At 52.9% G+C, this 19,690-nt stretch overlaps 1 protein-coding gene across 1 annotated transcript; it reads right to left on the reverse strand.

Annotated features, from left to right (window-relative positions):
- Window positions 1–1,048: 1,048 nt before the first annotated feature.
- Window positions 1,049–14,094, reverse strand: LOC136663188 (uncharacterized). Its single transcript, XM_066640171.1, has 5 exons — window positions 14,057–14,094; window positions 12,483–12,517; window positions 12,133–12,189; window positions 5,625–5,750; window positions 1,049–3,264 (listed from the first exon to the last, which is right to left on the reverse strand). The coding sequence occupies exons 1-5, from the start codon at window positions 14,092–14,094 to the stop codon at window positions 2,681–2,683; spliced, it is 840 nt and encodes a 279-aa protein (XP_066496268.1). The 3' UTR covers window positions 1,049–2,680.
- Between the last annotated feature and the right edge of the window lie 5,596 nt (window positions 14,095–19,690).

Consider the following 19,690-nt stretch of genomic DNA (forward strand, 5'->3'; position numbering starts at 1 on the left):
GGTGCTCCTGAGCCTGATGGGAGGGCTGCGGCTGCAGCAGCTTTGCAACTGCCTTCACTTCTGCAAAGGTGGAAGGAAATTAAAAGCCCACTCAATAATGGGCCACCATGAAGGCTGCCCAGGGACATGATTAATTGATGTGCCTGGCGCAGGGGGAGAGTCGGCCCTTAAGACTGCAGGCCTTAAAGGGCCAGTGCTCCACTGTATCATGTTGTAGGAACTAGCAGGTGCCAACAAGGCAGAGGATCTGGAAGCAGCCAGGCTAGACTGTGCCACCGCCTGCCTGCCGTTCCCCAGGCAGGATCCATTTAGCCCAGCACAACTCAGGACAGCAGCTCTGGCCTGGTCCTCCAATGAGCCATCCCCATTGCCCTGCTCTGCACCCTTCTGGAACAGGTTGGCCACATGGGAGTGGCAGAAAGGCCTAGCGGGTTCAGACGGGCATTTCTAGGTGGGACGGGGAGCATTTCTTTGGCCTGAAAACTGGGAGGGGGCTGACAGTCAGCACAGCTGACAGTATAAGAGTCAAAGGGCAGAAAAGGAGAGGAATAGGAAGGCATCGTGAACCCCCCACCTCAGTCCGTGGAGCCCTTCAGCCAGAACTGAGCCCTCCCCCCTTCCCCAGCCTGCAAGTGCCTCTTTGTCTCGTTGAGTTGTTTTAAATCTCTCAGCAGTTTGCAGAAGCTGTGACCTTGCCAGCGCTGCAAGAGGGGGACGAGGGTGCTGTGTCAGGCCAGGTGAGGAGCAGCTCATTTATCTCTGCCTGCGTGGGACTGGCTTCTGCTCAGAGCTGGTGGCCTCAACGCTCAGCCTTGGGAAGCAATCAGCACTCCTGGCCAGATGGCACTGAGGTTGGGCCCTGGACAGCCAAGGCCTGCAGTGTGCACAGGTGAGAAGAGGGACACCTGCCTTCTCCTCACAGCCAGGATGGCCACCCAGTCACCTGTTTCTGAAGGTGCTTGTTTGCCTGATGTATCAATTTACTCTGCAGTTACCAGTTCCATAATCAATGACCAGATTGATTTGCTCAAACAAACTTTCCAAGCTGCGAGATATGAACAGCAGGCTGTGCGCTGCAAGGTGCCTGGGCCAGAGGGGAGGGGAGGGGAGGGTCACGCGTGTGCATTTGCAGTCATCTGCACTAGGAGGTCTCCAGTCCCATGAAAGAGACTCAAGAAGCAGCTAAACCCAGAAGGAGGACATTCTCGAGTGCCAGGTGGCATCGAAATGCCCATTTTCGAAAGGAATCTCCCCAACAACCTTCTACACAAGGGATAAAGGAGGGGCAGTGTTTTTCCGAAAACAGGGACTGCTGGAGTGCCTGGCTTCACACTTGGTGGGGGCACCGTTTGGGACCCTGCTTGAGAGATCTGCCTCCCAAGAGCCTGCCGGACTCTGTACGAGGACAGATGAGACCAAGTGAGCAGGCGCCCAGCCTGGCTCAAGCCGGCAAGCCCTGAGCGAAGCTCCTGTCCACGGCTGGGAGTCAAGCCACCCACAGGGAGACTCAGGGTGACGCAGCTGCACACGCCTGGGGTTGGGTGGCCAGATCCATCACTGCGGCAGCTCCCTGGTGCTTCTGGGCCACCCAGAAGACTGTAAACACCCTCTTCTCTGCACAGCTTCCTGTGTCAAGAAGCACGTAGCAGGAAGGAGCCTGAACCCTGGTGGGACTGGGCTGAGCCCGGAAATTCCTCCCTCTCTGTAATGACAAAGTGAAAACCAAAAAGGGAGACAAAAAAGGTGCTTCCAGGAGGGCTTCAGCACAGTGTGTGTGTTCTGCACGTTCTGCAAACTGCTGGCCAGATAGCAGAGCCAGGCTTTGGCTCACACCCCAAGGCACCCCCTCAGAGCACAAAGCAGTCTCAGGTCAAGCCTTCTGAGCTGAAGCTCTTGGCAGTTCTGTTGCTCCTCAGAGGAACCAGGCGGAATGCCAGCCGAGCCCAAAGAGGCAGGAACCTCTGTGCTGGCTGAGAGCTGGCCTCCTCTGCCCCCCAGTCTGGCCCTGACACCAATCAGACCTCATTCTGCCCTGCCCCTGTTTTACCAGGAAGGAGTCCCAGGCACAGACCTCCAGTGCCCCGTGTACCTGGGGCCCTGTTCTGTCTAGTGAGAGCGCGCTTGACTGTCCTGTTGCTACCCCAGTATTCTGGGACCCAGGGGCCAAGTAGGCCCCAGAAAACACCCTAAACGCCATCAAGTCATACCGTAGAGATCCCTTCTAGCCCAGAAGCCCCACAGGATGCGCCAGGGGAAAGTCCCCAGGCAGACCTCTCCGGCTGTTCCTCTACCACTTTTGACATTTTGAGGTACACTGCTTGCGGTTCTAGAGGTTCTGTTCAGTTCTCAGGGCTGCCAGCAATGGGTGGACCTCTCTTCCTCCCCCCATGCATTTGTCTGATTCCCCTTTTCCTGAGGACATTAGAAACGTCCTACTGCTGGGTCAGCCACGGTCCAGGGACTTCTGCTTCTTCTCACCATGACTCAGAGGGGAGCCCACTGCGCTAGTTCCCCATATGGCCCTTCAGACCAGATGGGGTGCTGCCCCTCCACACAGGTGGAGTCCACCAGGAACATGCCTCTGAGTCTCCCTTTGCCCTCACCCTGCTCAGAGGGGCTGTGGACCCTCAGCCCAGCCCTTTGGGCAGACACACTTTGGCTCCAGCCTGTTCTCCGTCCCTCAGAGCTGGTACTTCCTCAGCAGCTCATTCTGCCACTGGCACTTCCTGTTGGGGAAGGAGATGGGGATCTTGATCTTCCGGAAGTCCTGGATGCATTTCCCCAGCTCGGACTGGAGTGCCTGCCTCTCCTCGCTGATGGGCGGCGCTGCTGGGCCGCTCTCCAGGCCGTTCTCCTTGATGCTGGCCTGGTCGCTGTTCCTCCTCTGCCCCGCCTGCTTCACCTCCTCCAGCTTCTTGAGGGGCTTGAAAAGATCCAAGGTGTTGGGTCGCTGTGGGCCACACTCCTCTGGGGCTTCCGGCCATGGCAGCGACCCTGACGACCCGGCTTCCGAAGGAGGGCCTTTGTCCGGAGGAGGGGGCAGAGCCATATCGGGGTCAGAGTCACCACCTCTGGTGAAGGAACTGGAGCTCGTGTTTAAGTGGGCCAGGTCCTTGCTCACCTCTGGACTCTGGGACAGCTCCTGCTTCGCCGTGGGGGCACTCTCGGCTGTGACGATGGGAGCCCGCTCCACTGTCGCTACAGGCGCACACTCCATGGCTGTCAGCGGGATGATTTCAGTGGTGTTCATTGGGGTTCCATCCACTGGAGAAAAGTACCAGAGACCCCGGTTAGTGGCCTGCTCGGAGGGTCAGACTGGGTGTGATACAGGGGATCTGTGTGCCAGCCCAGGAGCCAGCTGACCACGACTATGACAAGGCCTCGTCCAAACAGGGCCCGGCTGTGCTCTCCCCCCACCCATCACCAGCAAGCAGCCGAGGAGGAAAGGAAACAGGCCTTCTGCTGTCACTGCGCTCCAGCACCACCAACACAGCTGGCCAAAGGGTGGCACTGCGCCTTCTAGCCCAGGAATTATCAGCTAACACAATGTGGCCTAAGGCAGTTCATGGCTGAACACAGTCCCGCTCTGCCAACTCCTGCGACGCCACTGGAACCAACCGCATTGGCCTCTGCCTTTCCGTTGCCTTTCCATTTCAGCGACGTGGAGAGGGGGATTTGCTGCACGGGTAACAGTCTGTCCTCCATACCTGCTTTACCCAGGCTTCGCGCACTGGAGAGGACACTCTGTTCCAGAACCACCATTCAGAGCGTGACACCATAGTCTTCCGAGACTGAAGGATGCCAGTGAGACAATGTGGCCAACAGGGTTTCACCAAGTTTTGCAGGGAGCCTCACCACAGTGTGTAAGCAGCCTCTCCCCCTTTGGAGCCATTTCCGGGTGGTGGGAGCAAAACGGAGGCATCTGCCTCTTTGGCATTCACCTCTGATTTGCTCCTACCACCTGGAATGACTCTGAAGGGGGAGGGGGAGGTGCCCCTCGCATACTGTGGTGAGGTTCCCTGCAAAACGAGTGCTTTGCACCCCCTCCAGCTACTATGCCATTGTCTTGGCCTCCAGACACACCTCAGGTCTTGCCCACAAAATGGGTTTGGGGCCATGATTTGTGGTTTTCCCAGCAGCAAACCACTGTACAGAGAACCCTGTGTTTTGCAACACCAGCATTCACCCCAGGAGTACAAGCCATGTGTCCCAAGATTGGGAGGCCTTCTGCAGTCAGATTCCACTCATTTAGCCTGCCATAAACTGGTGGGCTTTCAGATGTGAGTTCCCCCAGCTGAATTCCAATGTGCCTTAAGGAGGGGCTCCTGCTTGCCCCTTGTCAACATGAATAGCATGAAGACTGTGGGCCTTTGGCTTGAGGTGGGAGCAGCACCATAAATCCCCAGGAGCAAGTCCAGTTGTTGAAGTGTGTCAGAGAAAATTCCAGATTTATTGGTGCTTGTCTCTGCTCAGGGCCATTCCATGATGCTAAAGCTTGGGAAGAAGCCCAAGGTTTCAGCCAGCCTGGTGACTCGGCTTCTTACAGCAAGTCTGCAGACAGCCACAGTCAAGGTGCGTCCTGTTCAGCTTGTGTCCCCTCACCCCACAAGCCACTTGCACTGCTTTCACTGTGGCTGGTGTGGCTGCCACGACAAGGTCTTCTAGCCTGAGGAGGTCTGGACTGGTTTGTCCAAAGAAGTGGCAATAGTCCAGTCCCAAGTGGGTTTCAAGTACCCACACTGAGTCAAATCCATGGGTTAAATCTGCAAAACCCAGAAGTGCCTTTGCGATACATCTGGGAATCATTCTGAGGTCCAGGGAGGCCTCCCACTCACCTCAGAAGGCCTCTTATGGTTTGACAAAAAACTGGAAGTATTTCAAGTGAGGTTTGCAGTCCTAGAGAACCACGCTTGTGAGATTTAGGCCATTCTCCAAAGTGCTTTAAGTGACAGCCAAAACTTCTTTAGCTCCCACCCTCTGCCAAGAGACAGCAGAAAATGTAAAAGCAGCAGCAAGACCCCAGCGGAGACCGTTCCTGGCCTGACACTCCCCCAATACATGCCTGGCTAAGACTGATCATCATCTGTACTGCAGCACTGAGGTGCCCAAAGGCAGAGTCCTTGAAGGGGAAGCAGTGCTGAGCTTCCAGAATTCTCTTTCATCTTCCGTTTGTCCTTCACTGTCAGTGGGACATGTCAGGGGCTCTTCAGATGCTCAGCAGCATCAAAGCCACAGGCAAAGGCCAGACATCCTCAGGAGGAATTAAGAGCACCTGCCATTGGCAAAGGAAGGGACCAGGACTTTTAATTAGGGAAGGAGAAGGGGGGGAGTTGGGTTGGGCTGCAGTTGTCCTCCTGATGGGCTGCCACATCTGTCCTGGGAAAGGGGACAAAGGCACCTGCCAGGACTCATCAGGGACAATGGGAGAGGACTCCCCCCCCCATGCAAAGACCTACCTGGAAAAAGCCACAATTACAGGTTAGTTGCTGAGTGTTTGAGCATGTGCCTAATTTTCCTCCCTGGTGACTGCCTTGGAGCACCTTCTGGTGGCAGGGGTCAGGCATGACCTGCAGGCATCTCAACTACAGAGGGAAGAGAAGCCCCCAGGGGACAAACCTCCTCACCTGGGAGGACAGCTGCGGCTTCTGTCCTGAGGTCCAGAATCGGCTCTGAGGAGGAGGTGAGATGTTTCCGGACGTTCTGCTCCAGTTCTGCTGGTGTGGGGGCCGCCACACTGAGCCACAGGCTTCCTAGGGTGGCCAGAGCCAAAGCGAGAGAAATAAGGGTGAGAAATCCTAGGTGCTCTTCGCTGTTTGAACTGAAACAAGTTTGGAAGGAGGCATTTCCCCTCAGCTTTCTCCAACCTCAAATCCCAATTGGCAAGCAACCAAAATGGTCTTCGCCTCATCTGAATTCCTTTCAACATTCCCAGTTAAATGTTGTTTGGAGAATATGCTTGCCCTGAAAGACCTCGACTGACTGAGGGATACTTTTGAAAATCTTGGCAATTCAAAAGTAAATGGGAAAAAGTGTAAGAATGCAAAAGTTACTCTCAGCATTTGGACCCGTTTACTTTTCTAAGCTGCGTAAGTTTTTGTTTTGGTTCCATCACCTTTTCAGGAGATTCAATAATCAATACTTATATTCTTGCAATGCATGCAGGTTCTGGCAAGTACCAGATCTGCTCTGGCACAGAAGCAAATAATTCAGCCATTTGGTGGGTAGAACAGCAAGTGCCTGGCTTTCCACAGAAACTGTAGACCAAAATATCCTGGATTTGCAGTGCAGAAATGCCTGCTTTCTGCTAGACAGGGAGGGAAAGGATATTCTTCCACAAATGTGGCCGTGAGGCAAGCCACCCACCAGCTCCATTAGGGCAGGCCCTTGTAACGATTTTGCCTGCTATCATGCATGCCAATCCTGACCTGGGACTGATTTCCATGTTGAATTTCAGCAAGTGTGATGCAGCCCTGGAGAAATGTTGGAGGCAGTTCTGCTTGAAAGGGGGGATGAATTCTTCAAGCCCATGAAGAATCCGCAGATAAGAACTCAACGGGCCCCTGAGGTTACATTTGAAAGAGGCTTTTCACCCACATCAAACTGGAGAAAAAGTCTTCCAGCACCTGCAGCCAGCTGGCTCCTTAGGAGGGCAGGGAAGGGTGGTAAGGAATGTGGCTCTCTCCGGACTTCAAGCAGGAGGTGGAATGGCCCAGAATGCACCAGGGCAAGGATCAAGACGGCAGAGCTTAATCTTCACCCCTGATGTGCCAAGCAAACTCCCCACATATCCGTCGGCAGAAATGGAAGCGCATACTCCAGTCTGTACTGGGTTGATGCACAGGCATGCTGGGGGCCAAGCAATGGTGAACCCGCCATGTCTGTGAAACTGTGCGTGAGACAGTCCTTGCAAAGAAAGGGCAGTGTATCTCAACAGGGCATTCATGGAAGGGAAAAACTGACCCTGCCTGCTCTGCAAAGTGAAGAGACCCCACTGTGTGCCTGCCTTGCAACTGGCTAAGGCATTTGGCCTGTTTGTTTCAGCCCATAGACAGCAGGAGACCTTCGGGGGGGGGGGGGGGGCTTTACTACTTTGTCCCTTCTATCATTTACGCAAAGTGCAAAGTATTGTGGCTCCCTCCCCCATCAAGGTTTTGTGCAGCCTGTTCTATTTTAAGAAAACAAGAAGGGTGAGCAGGAGGCCCAGGCTGCACAACTCAGCAAGAGCTTTTCTCCAAACAACATTTTGCTAGTCGCAAGATCAAGGGTCGCCCAGGTCCAGCCTTCCCATCTGTCTTCCTTCCATGAAATGGGCTTCAGAATATCTGGGCCTGAGGAGGAGGACTTGGAACAGGAGCAACCAGGTGCAAAGGAAGAGCCCAGAGAAGGATTCTGACAAGCCAGCCTGCTTTCCAGGGCCCGGACTATCCCCCAACCTCTTCATTGCCTTCCCTGGCACGTCTCACAAACTGCTGCTGATTCAGGATCTCTCTTTCTAAAAATTCAAAAGCAGGAACTTCTGCTTCCGGAGAGAAGATGCTGTGGCTGATGTTGTTGCAACATAGAAGCGGTTGCCCCTCCTTAGCCAAATTCAGGCTTCTCAGCCTGTAACACGTCTGCTCTCAGCCTGTTTTTGCAAGATGTAAAGCAACTGCAGAATATGTAACAAGCAGCTTGACACTGTGCAAAAATGGGGGTGACAGCATGGAGAGGATCAGCAGGATGCAGCTATTCCAGGACACCAGTTCTATAGAAAGGACACGGAGGGGCGTTTTGGGGGTGGTGTCGCTCTGTGTGTCAAAGAGGGCAGGAGGTCCAGCTCTGGGGGACCAAACTCCTCCGCAGAATCATTGCCGGTTGAAATACCAGGCCCCAAAATACTGCCGTGCTGAGGACATCTTGTTGCTCCCTTGAGCAAAATGCCGAGCCTGGTCTTGACTTGGAGAAAGGAATCAGGGTGGGAGGCATGCGAAGGAGGAAGAGCTGTGGTCACAGGGGGCTTCAGTTACCCACCCACAGCCTGGCTAAATTCATGGTCAGGCCATGACCAAGAGAGCAAATGTTGAGATCCATGAGATGCCCATGCCCTAGAATGGCTGAACCTGGATCCAACCAGAGGGAAGACAACCCATCACCCTGCTTGGCACCAGGCCCTGGTGGGAGGTGCAAGTATGTCTGAGCCAGTCGGGAACAGTGATTACGGGGCTGTTTAGCTCAGCCTCTCTGCAGTTGGAAAGTGTCCCAGGAGAAGCAACCTGGACGCTGCTGGTCTCAGAAGAGGGATGCTCAAAAGCAGGGGGCCTGCTTCCGAAGAAGACACAAGCAACCCTCAAGAGCAGAGGTCCCCCAAAAGCTCCGTCACCAGAGCCATAGGACTCAGGCCTGCTCTTCTGGTGGGCTGGAACGAGTCAAGCGCAGAAAATCATGTATACGTTTGTCCCGAACTAGAAGAATTGTCACAATGGGAGAAGAATGCATGCAGAACAACTGCTCACTTTTCAGCTGTACTCTCAGGGGGAGCGGGGGGGGGGGAGTCCAACTCCATAGTAGTTAGAATGCCCCTGGGATCAGCAGACTGGTTGGCGAGAAATGGTCCACAGGCTGCAGCGTGGCAGGGAACCAGAGGATCAAATCCCTCCAGAGTGCATGGAGTTTATTGGAAACCTCAACAGCAGAAGCTCATGTAGAATGGACACAAGGACATGAGAAAGGCGCCACCTTTCCAGAGGTCCAGATGGAGGCCAGTGTGGCTCACCAGTGGAGACAAGGCAGCTCCAAGAGGCCAGGTGGCTTCCTGTAGAAGACGGAGATCTTGCCCAAAGGAGGGAAACAAAAGGAAAACAAATGCCAGCAAAAGAGGAGTCAGCTGACAGTCAGGGGTGTGAGAAAAGAACAGGAGGGGCACATGGTGGAAAACAGCAAGGCAAACCAGATACTAACACATCAGAAGTAGGACAGCTGCCAGGCTGGCCTTTGGGAGCCTGGAGAACAAGGGCATAAAAGGGAATCTGAAGTGACCTCATGGAAACAGCACAGACTCTTTGCATCTGCTGTCACTGTAGGAATGCAGCACAGGAACCAGCAGCGGAACTGACCTTCTCCAGGAGGGCCCCCAAAGGACTAAGTCGAGCAGAAGCGACAATGGATGAAATGCCCCTGGCAGATTAAAAATTAACCGAGCGCCAAGGCTGGAAAGCCATCTGCCCGAGAGCTCTGAAGGGGCTCCCACACATTAAGGCAGAAAGAGGCCATTTGGCCAAGAGCAGCTTGCCGTTATTTATTTGGTGCTTAAATATACGTATGTATGTATGTATGTGTATATATAGGCACTGAAAAGAGGGGAAGAAAGAGGCAACCCAGCTACTCAAGGGCTATTAGGGCAGGTGGACAGACCACTGATGCAGTCCTGTGGCAGGTGGTTCCTCCCAGTCAGGCCACATTATGCCCAGGTCAGAGCATCCGCTGCTCCTGAACGTCCCTGTTTGAGGCCAGTCTCAAGTAGTGCCCTGCTGACTCCACCTGAAGGTCCATCCTGTTTCCCATGGTGGCAAAGCAGATACCTCCAGGACACCCCCAAACCTGTCATGTCCCCCCACCCAAAACAGAAGTCTGGTTGTGTTGGAGAGACAGGAGCCCAGCTGTCTTCGCAGGCCTCTGGCTGACCTGGTCACAGCCCAGCAGGTGAGGAGCCCTGTGTTCTCCTCTCCGGCCCCACACCCATCTCGACTGACTGTGTGCTGAGCATATCACTTCCAGTACTGTGCTCTCTCTCTCTCTCTCTCTCTCTCTCTCTCTCTCTCTCTCTCAGTGTGGCCTCTTCCCTGCTGGACTTCCTGCTCCCAGCTAATTGGCACAGGGTGGCTTCAATACAGAGCAAATTAGCAGCCAATTATGGGACCAACCTGAAGGGTCAGGATTCTGCTGTGTGCTAATGAGTTGGGGGGGCCAAGGGGGTTGCAAAGAAGGCACTGCTGGCTGTACTGCCTGAGCAGAGTGAACTGGCAGAGATGCCCCCTGCCCTGCCCTGCCCTGCCTGGCTGCCCAGCCAGAGAGCCGGCAACAACAGAGCCTGCTCTGCCACTCAGCACCACTCTCTCTCCGAAGACATATTTGAGGTGGTGGAGGGGGGCAATTGAAGGCTGTGCCCCTTCCCAGGAGACAGAGCGATGCCAGGTTCTTCACATCATCCCACTAACCAAATCCTTGTAAGTTGTTCTTGGGACTTCCCAGCTTGCTCTCCAGGGTTCTGAGACGTTGGAATGAGCACATCTTCACACAAAGGTGCCGTGCAGTGACCAGCGACCTGTGGACGATGTGGTGTTGTGGAGTTGTGTTTTTCTGGGGAATTCTCACTCTGAGCCACCAAGCAGAACAGCGCAGGGTGGACTGCTGCAGAGTCGATGACTGTTCAGCACGCAGGAGACAAGAGCAGAGTTTTTCGGCAATTGTGGGGGGGGGGAGTTTGGTCTCATCTCCTGCTGGGGAGATGCTGACAACTCCGGAAGTTTGCCTTTCCCACAAGTTTGCCGCCTTTCCCGCCACACCTTCTTCTCCTATTCCAAGTCTCTCAAATGAGGAGAGAAGCAGCACCTGGTAGATTTCCCCCCTCTCTGCAGCACTTAAAGGCACAGAACTGCTCTTGGTCTTGGCAACCCCAAGTTTGAGAAGCCCTGGACTGGTCTGCTTCCTTTCCAAGAGGGATCCTGGGACTGGCTTGCCCTTCTTCTTCACATTCCAGAGGGGGGAAATGGGGTGCCCCTGAGTTCAGACTATGGCAGAAGGAAGTGGACAGTTGCTGCTGCTGTCTCACTGGCTGTCAATGGGCCGCCGGCCCTCCCGGCTCTCCCCACTTCCTCTTCTGCTCAACAACAGCCGCACCTCAGCAGGACCAGGTAGCCGGCCCTCCTTCCTTCCTCGCAGAGTCGTCTTCCCCACGGATCTGAGTGTTGCTGAAGCTAATGCTTATTAAAGATTTAAAAGGCAAGCTGTCAGCAGTGCTGCTCAGAGTGGGGCTTTTTTCCTGTTATAGCTCGATCCCGTCTCTAATACTAATAGGATTACAGGGAGAAGGAGACGAGGTGGCCCCACAGAGGCTGAGCTGACCTACTAAGCACGTGCTGGGGGCCAGGGTCTCCTCCTTGCCGGGACAGGCTTGCTATGGGCATGGTGGGGAGCTCCCTCTCCTCCATGGCCTTCCCACCAGGGCAGGGGCTGCAGGTGAAGTTGGTGGAACAAGCTGCAGAGGATGGAAGCAGGAGGATGTGCAGCAAGGCTGGCTCCCCAGTCCTGGGGGTCCAGATGCTGCCTTTGCAGAGTCCAAGGCTCTTTGGATTCCATGCTTTTAAAAACCCCACAGTCACCACTGCTCCCTCTGCTGAAAGCTGGAGAGCCTCACTGCGCCCCCCTGTGGAAGTGGAGCCTGAAGGCTGCTCTCTGCTTATGAGCTACCTTGGTGCTGCAGGGAGCAATGCAGCCTAAGTGCTTCCCCCAAGTCCCCACTGCAAGGCTCTGGGAAGGCCCAAGTCACACTCTGCAGAACATTCCCTGTCTGCACCACGAGGTTGGAGCTGGTGGGACCTCTTAGTTGGGGGGGGGGAGGCAACTACAAATGCCAAAGTGAGAGGTTTGTACCATCACATGGAGAATGTGGGGAGAGCGGAAGAGAGAGAGAAGCTTCTCCTCCCTCACTTGTCTTGCCAGAACTTGGAACCCACCAACAAAACGGGTTGATCGGGGATTTTTGGCAGGGAAGGACTTCCTCATGCAGGGCATAATTTCTGGAGGCTGTTGGAGCGACTCCCCCTCGCTTGGACTGTTCCAGAAGGGCCTTGGACAAATCTGTGGAGGAGGAGGGGACGCCTGTCCAGGGCCATGGACACAACAGCACTCCAGGTGGGGAGGCTGTATGCCACAGAGTGCCAGGGGCTGGAAGGGCTGTGGCCTGCCTGGGCTAGTCTGCTTGGGCTCCTGGAGGCATCTGTGTGGCCATTGCAGCGGCAGGAGGCTGGGCTGGAGAGGCCACTTCAGTGGGATGCAGCCAAGTCAGAGTCGGTCCTCGCACCTCTGCCAGTCGGGCAGAACTCCTCACAGCTCCATTCTGTCACCCTGATAATACACAGTCACCTTCCACCTTACCTGGGAAGCTCACATTGCCAGGCTCCTTCTGCAAGGTCTGGACATGGGCTGATGCACCTGGAGAAGGAACCCAAAAGAAGTGATTCACTCACTGCCACAGTGCCCACCTGCAGCATCTGGGATTCTTCTTTGAAAATATCTCAGGGTGGGGGGACAAGAGGACAGTGTTCCCCAGAAGCACCATTGCACATGAACCTGCACGTTTTGGTGGCCACTGAATTTCGTAATTCAGCATGCATTGGAAAACTAGATCCTGTTGCCAGCTGAGCCCCACCCCTTCTCAAGCCCTGCCCGTCAGTGACACCAGCTGAGGCAGCATTCAGGCAGCAGACTGGCAGGACGATGCTCACCTCCGTCTGCCCACTGGCCTCCATTGCTCCTCTTCCTGGATTGAAGGAAGGGGGCAGAAAGGAAGAGAAAGACAAGTGAGTGGGGCTGCAGCGCCAGCCTTGCCGCTCTTCTCACTGAAGCATGTGCAACTTAGCAGGGAATGGGACCCTTCCCCTCCCCCACTGCTGCTACCTGGATGCTCCCAGGGCTGCTGGGTCTTTGCCTCTCACCAGGCACCCGCCTGAGTCCCTTCCACTGGCACTTGCAATCTCCTCCTCTCAAGGGTTGAAAGGGTAAATATGATTGCACTGGGAAAACTGGCTTTTTCCAAGAAGCCTCAGCTGCAGCCCTCCAGCTGGCCTCTAATCCTTCTTCCAAACAAAACCTTCCCTGAATAATCCACACCGTGAGAGCTGTGAAGATGCCAAGGGCCTTGGGAATCCACATGCGCCTGGCCTGGCCTGACCTGGCCTTGCTCTCTCTCGTCTTGCTGATTCAGGCTGTTGTGTCTCTGGCCTCCTACCACTGGATTGTCACAAAAGCAGCTGTTTGCCAGGGAGATGAAGCCACTAAGTGGCTGTCCTTTCTTGAGGCAGTGCAAAGCATGACCTCCAAAGGCCAGTCACTCCTTCAGGGAGATAGAGAGGGGTCCTGGGAAGTCACTGCAGACACAAAGTGCTGAGCGCAACCTGAAGAGAGAGCCTTGGTGTGTATCTTGAGGTTGCCCCAGGCGCTGCAAGCGAGGCGACACACCAGAGTGCATGGACTGGCCGCTACTGGACGCAGACATTGGCCAGCTCTGTGCAGTGATAACAATATGCTGAGCTCACAATATAGAAATATCCCAAGATGCCCAGTTCACCCATAAGGCTCTTCTCTGACCAAAAGCCAGCATCTAAAAATCCCTCTTAGAGAACAGGCTAACTGTGGTATGTTCACAAGGGTAAACAGAAAGTCATAAATAAGAGCCATAAACAAATAAAAGGGATGCATAGAGGACCAGATCCTTTGTAATGGATATATCTGTAAACAAATTGCCGATGCGTATCGAATTGCCCTCCTGAACATCCTGAGGATCAAGATGTTGATCTGATAACCAAGCCAAATGTTTGTGGGACTGTTGGTCTGTTATTTTTCCCATGCTTGCCATGGATGTGTTTTGCTCTCTTTGTGTGCTCTTTTGTCCCCCCTCCCCTACCTAGTCTATCCTATAAAACCAGCATCATTGTAATTGTTCACGGTCTCTCCACGTGTGTGTGTTTGTGGAAGGCCCCGTTTGCAAACGAGTAAAACGTTAGAAGTCCTTTGAATTCTCCTGTCGCCTGTTTGTTTGCCTCTCCAAAAATCCAAAGAACCGTGTGTGTGTTCATTCGGGAACAGCAGCAACCAACATCGGATACCCACTCTCCCAGGTAGGATCACGCAGGTGGAAGGGGTGGAACAGGGAGGTGGGGAGGAGGGCTGGGGAGGGAGTAGATTTAGTGTCAGTGGCAGGGTCTGCTGAAACCAAGCCCCCTTCCCAGGCCTGATCCACCTTCATGGATCCTCTTGGACTTGTGCCAGCAGGTCCTGGTGCAGGTCTGAGTGGACCCACCAGGCAGCAGGGGCCTTCTCCAGGGCAAGAGAACACATGTTCGCTTTTCCCATGGAGGCCTCCGGAGACCAAAACTCCCCCGCAGGGTGCAGCAGATGCCACATTGGCCCTATATTGCTGCAGGGGGAGTTAGTTGGGCTGTTACTTGGCAATAGGCGAGGGGGGCTGACTTCTGAGCTGTCATGCACACTACTGTGCAGTCACAGTCTTGAAAAAGGAACAGACAGAATTAGCAGGGCAGGAGGGTCAAAAACAGGCATGTGGGAAAGTCCACGCAGGGACCACAAATAGGAAGCTGTTTACTAGCGTAAAGGAGCACAAACACCACTGCCGCTTAGAGTGAAGGGAAAACTCAGCAGTGGCAGAGCAGGTGAGAACCAGCCACCAAATCAAGTCCAGTCAGACTCCAGTTCTTTCGACTGGGCATCAAGACCACACTAGAATCTACCGAGAGGACATTGAAGTTCCCAAACATAAAAAGAAGACGAACCAAAACGAAGAGTCTCTCAGGATAAGTCCTCGGGGACCCCCAGTCTGGCTCGTACGGAGCCCCCATTCTCCAGTGAGCCTCTGGTCCGTTGCAGACTGTTAACACTGGCTCAAGGCTGCTGTTTGCAACCGCCAGACGCAAGCTGCGGGCCGCGTTAGAGCAGGGCCTTTTATAATCTCCATGTGTTTCTGCTTTTCCCTTAGCATTACAGGTCATCCCTCGTTTTCTGCTGGGGTTCCATTCCAGAACCCCTAGTGGATAAAAAAAATCTGTGAATAAAGAAACTGTGGAAAGATCCACTTCCAGGTTTCTTGCCCCTCCATTGCTCCTAACCAGGTTGTGCCTCGACATCCACAGAGGTTTGATTCTTGGACTCCCTGCTGATATCATAAAATGTGCTAAATAAAAGCAGTTAAAAAATTAAAAAGTGTGTCCCTTTACAATTGTGGATTAAAAACAGCTTTTCTTACTGCTGTAGAGACGTCAGCAATTAGAGATGCAAAGGACCCCCTGCCTTTGCCTGGCTCAGCTGAAGCACTGAATGATCCCTTGCATGACTGTCTCTCTGCAACAGTGAGAAAAGCGGTTTGTAAAACTGTGATTTAAAGAGATGCATTTTTGCCCTTCTCCAGGGATCAGCACATTCCTTCTCATTTGCAGGGGCCATTTGTGTTGAGTGAAATCCGCATATAAAAAATCCGTGTATAACAAGGTTGGACCTGTATTTTAACACACACCCCCAACTGCCTTGGAACAACTTCTGTCTCCATGTGTTTCTGGTTTGGTCTGCATGTTTTCACTGTGCAAGAGGTGTGTGGCAAACAGTTCATAGTTCTCATAAGGTTCTACATGCCTGTATTATAGTTTCTTGTGTGTATTATAAATAAGTTCAGTAAAATTCATTCATTCATATAAGTTCTGTCTCTAATGTATTCAGAAGGAAGGCCCACAGCCAGGGAGACAGACCAGGGACAGACTGCACTTGCTCCCGGTGTGGAAGCGATTGTCACTCCCGAATTGGCCTTTTCAGCCACACTAGAGGCTGTTCCAGAACCACCATTCAGAGCGCGATACCAGAGTCTTTCGAGACTGCCAACACACATTCAAATTTTGAAATGTAAATTAATTCTTTTTTTCCCAGCCCCCAACACAGTGTCAGAGAGATGATGTGGCCCTCATGCCAAAGGTTTGTCCACCCCTGCGCTGGAGCATCACTGCCAGTTGGAGCAGGTACTGTGGGGCGAGCAAAATGGTGGCTCTTGCTCCATACAAGGCAGCTTCTGGTGTCACTGAACATGGACCCCAATGAGGCAGCAGACCTGCCTTTGAGAGGACTGTAACGTGGAGCCACCAGCCTGCGGCTTTGGCTCATGCTCCAAGGGGGCAGGGGGCTTCGTGTGTCTCCCTGCGGTGCTTGCTGAACTCTGTCCCCTCCCTCTGAGGTGGCTGGAATCGCGCACTGTCAAATGGAGGACACCGGCAGAGGCAGGCCGTCTCTCATTTCCTCTCCAGCTGCTGCTCAGCTTCCTTCCATCATGTTTTGTAATGCAATTTGTGTAATGATTTGCCATTTGAAGGTTGCCCAGTGGTGCTCATCCAGGCCGTCAATCACCTTGATTTCATTAATTGTGTGCATGGGGAGGAAGGCTTTTCATTCCACCTTTCCTGTTCTTTGCCTGCAGAAGATGGGACCAGAGGAAGCTTCCTCTTTCATGAGGAAGCTCATGGGGCACTCATGGGGAGGGGAACACAAGCCAGACATTCACTAGGGTGTGACTGGGAGAGGCCCCTGCCTGAAACTGCTGCCAGTCCCTGTCAGCCATGCTGAGCTGGATGAGCCCAGGATGCAGCATCCCATGTGACATAAGAACATAAGAACAGCCCCACTGGGTCAGGCCACAGGCCCATCTAGTCCAGCTTCCTGTATCTCACATAGGCCCACCAAATGCCCCAGGGAGCACACCTGATAACAAGAAGACCTGCAAGGCTTCCTGGGAATTGTAGTTAAGAACATAAGAACTGCCCCACCGGATCAGGCCATAGGCCCATCTAGTCCAGCTTCCTGTATCTCACAGCGGCCCACCAAATGCCCCAGGGAGCACACCAGATAACAAGAGACCTGCAAAGCCTCCTGGGAATTGTAGTTAAGAACATCAGAACAGCCCCACTGGATCAGGCCATAGGCCCATCTAGTCCAGCTTCCTGTATCTCACAGCGGCCCACCAAATGCCCCAGGGAGCACACCAGATAACAAGAGACCTGCAAAGCCTCCTGGGAATTGTAGTTAAGAACATCAGAACAGCCCCACTGGATCAGGCCATAGGCCCATCTAGTCCAGCTTCCTGTATCTCACAGCGGCCCACCAAATGCTCCAGGGAGCACACCAGATAACAAGAGACCTGCAAGGCTTCCTGGGAATTGTAGTTAAGAACATAAGAACAGCCCCCCTGGATCAGGCCATAGGCCCACCTAGTCCAGCTTCCTGTATCTCACAGCGGCCCACCAAATGCCCCAGGGAGCACACCAGATAAGCGGCCTTCTGCTCAGTCAGGCAATTAGAGCATCTATCCTAGGATGGCCTCCTCTTGGACAGATGCACTCAGGCAGGGATGCTCCCTGGTCCTTTTAGCTGTAAATGAAAGAAATGGGTATGTTCTGCATGCACTGTGTGTGCTCAGTCCTTTAGCCTTCCTCAAGGTGCCCCTGGGACGTGGCTCTGCCTGCTTAGGTTTCCTGCAGCCAGTGGAGACATGCAAAGTGGCTGATGGCTGTAGAGACTGCTGCACCAGCTATTGCCCTCCAGGAGAGTGATGGGGAACAAAGAAGCCCCCCCCCCAAGTTCCCTCATGTCAGAAGCCCTTCAACATGGTCCTGGTCTAGAGCATCACCCCCTCCCCGGCCTGATGCAGCCACCAGTCCCAGATCTGAAACTGCACTGGTGAAATCACATTATCTGGAGAGGAATTAATCAGCAAAGAGCCCCTCCGGCTTTAGGACAGGAGATAAATCTCTGCATTGTCCTCTCTCCTGTCAGTTTCACTGAGCTGAGATTATTTTAAATAATGGCTTGATTATAATTTCAGTATTTTTGTTTTTATTGGACTGTTTTTAAGTGCCCCTGGATTTTGCTCCAAAGAGATGCATGGCAATATTAATCATAGGAGCAGGGATTGGTTCCGATTACACCCTCATCATGCGGGCAGTGGAGGAATCTGGAACAAGGCCAGGCTTGTGGCTGCTTTTAAGCCCTTAAATCACGGGACTCTCTGTGGGCTTCCTCCAGTTTCCCTTCCCCAACCTCCAGAGTTGTTTGAGGGCTGCCACCTAATCCTCTGCCCCAAAGAGAGGAGACATCAGGATGCAACAAATTCATACTTCCCTCACCCCCCCAAAATAAGCAAACAATGAAAACAAGCAAGCAATTAGTTGGATTTGTGTATACAGCTAGGAGGGGGTCTAGGAGGCAGCATCAATGTGCTGCAGGCCATGCTTCTGTCCTGCCCTGGTATCTCATTAGACCCATTTTGCATCTTTTGGTAGAATTTCAAATGATTTCAAAACGCCCCATCCAATCCAAGCATGTTTGGCTCTGCTGTAGATATCTGAATATTTCAGCATGACTGCTATAAGGCTCAATCCTAACCAACTTTCCAGCACTGACCTAGCTGCAGTGTTGTCCCAAGGTAAGGTAACAAACATGCCCTTACCTTGAGGAGGCCCCCTTGACTGCCTCCCCACTGCTGGATGCAGTGCACACCACATCGGCACGGCTATGTCAGTGCTGGAAAGTTGGTTAGGATTCTGTTCATAGACACTTCTTGGAGTCACAGTCTCCTCCCAAAAATGCCTTCAATTCAGAGGGTGCAGGAAGCCCATCCCATTAGCTGCTGCTTTTATAAAGGGAGGTATGGAGACTCGGTTTGCCTGCAGTAGTGGAGATGCCGGGTTGGGGCTTGGAATTTCATTAAGGGGTGCTCTGTGTTTCCTGCTATAATTAATTTCAACGCTATTTTTAAAAGGAGTTTGGTGCATGAAAGGATTGGTGCTCAATTACAGGATCATTCATGTGAGCCTTTCTAAAGGAAAAAAATTGTGCCATCTCTTCAAGAAAATTATCCTTCTTAAAAGTTCCTCTTTAGAAGCGAAATTGATTAGACTGCTGCAGTCCAGTCAATTTCATCATGTTGGCCATTTGTATAGAGGAAAAGGAAACAGTGGCAACTGGGGAAAAGAGCAAACCACCTTTATCCCCAGCAGCAAGCACTCAAGGACATATTTTGGATGGGACAAGCAGTGCACCAGTCACACCCGCCTCACTGCCTTGTGGCTGGTCACTGGTGAGTCCCCTGAAGCACGGCCCCAGTGGTGGAAAGAGGACACCTCAGGTGTGGCCTTGTACCTCCACCCTTTTCTTTCCTAACCGCACATCTTAGCCCCATAAACAACAACTCAACCCAAGAACTAACAAGACAATATCTTCCCCAGGATTTCTTTTGGGAGCTGATTTCAGCACTGAAATATTGAACGAAGCCTCTGGATGCATGCAGAGGACATCTTCCTCATCATCGCACTATTACAACCTTCCTGCCTACCCAGACTTTGCTTGTGATGTGGCCCAGTCAATTTCACCCCTTCCTGACTGCCCTCCCCACACCCTATGAATAAGGAAAATGGCCACTGCATCTGATACCAGCGCTAAAGTCTAGACTGGTTCCTGGGGCAACATAACAGCTTCCTGACTTTCTCCATTGCTTACCTTCAAGGCAGCCTGGGGCCCCAAAACCTTTCCCTCTAGAAATGTATCAACACAAACATCCATTCATTGTGCAGTAGCTTCAGGACTTCTGAGGGTGTTTTCTTGGGTTTTAAATATTATGTTTTTCTAGAAGGTTTCTGGTTTCCCCACCTTCTGGAAGTCGAACCTTCTGGCTAGGTGTTTATGATGCAAAACAACAGAATTACAACACCAAGAGCACACCAAATGGCCTGGAGTCTTAAAATAACTACCTGAAATAGAACTGTGGTTATGTGCAGGTCTCCAAACCATAGTCCTGAGTGGCTATAATTGTTATATCTCAATAGGGAAGATTCAACAGCTTCTGGGGCAGCATTGTTGGGTCTCTGCCTGCCTCACTCCAGGGAGC

The sequence above is a fragment of the Tiliqua scincoides genome, chromosome 12, assembly GCF_035046505.1.
Source record: "Tiliqua scincoides isolate rTilSci1 chromosome 12, rTilSci1.hap2, whole genome shotgun sequence".
Lineage (NCBI taxonomy): Eukaryota > Metazoa > Chordata > Lepidosauria > Squamata > Scincidae > Tiliqua > Tiliqua scincoides.

Coding starts and splice junctions, on each gene's coding strand:
- LOC136663188 (XM_066640171.1), bottom strand. CDS start 14,094: ATGTGTTCTCTTGCCCTGGAGAAGGCCCCTGCTGCCTG. Junction 12,190..12,482: donor AGGCCAGTGGGCAGACGGAG/GTGAGCATCGTC, acceptor TTCCTTCTCCAG/GTGCATCAGCCCATGTCCAG. Junction 3,265..5,624: donor AGCCGCAGCTGTCCTCCCAG/GTGAGGAGGTTT, acceptor ACTTTTCTCCAG/TGGATGGAACCCCAATGAAC.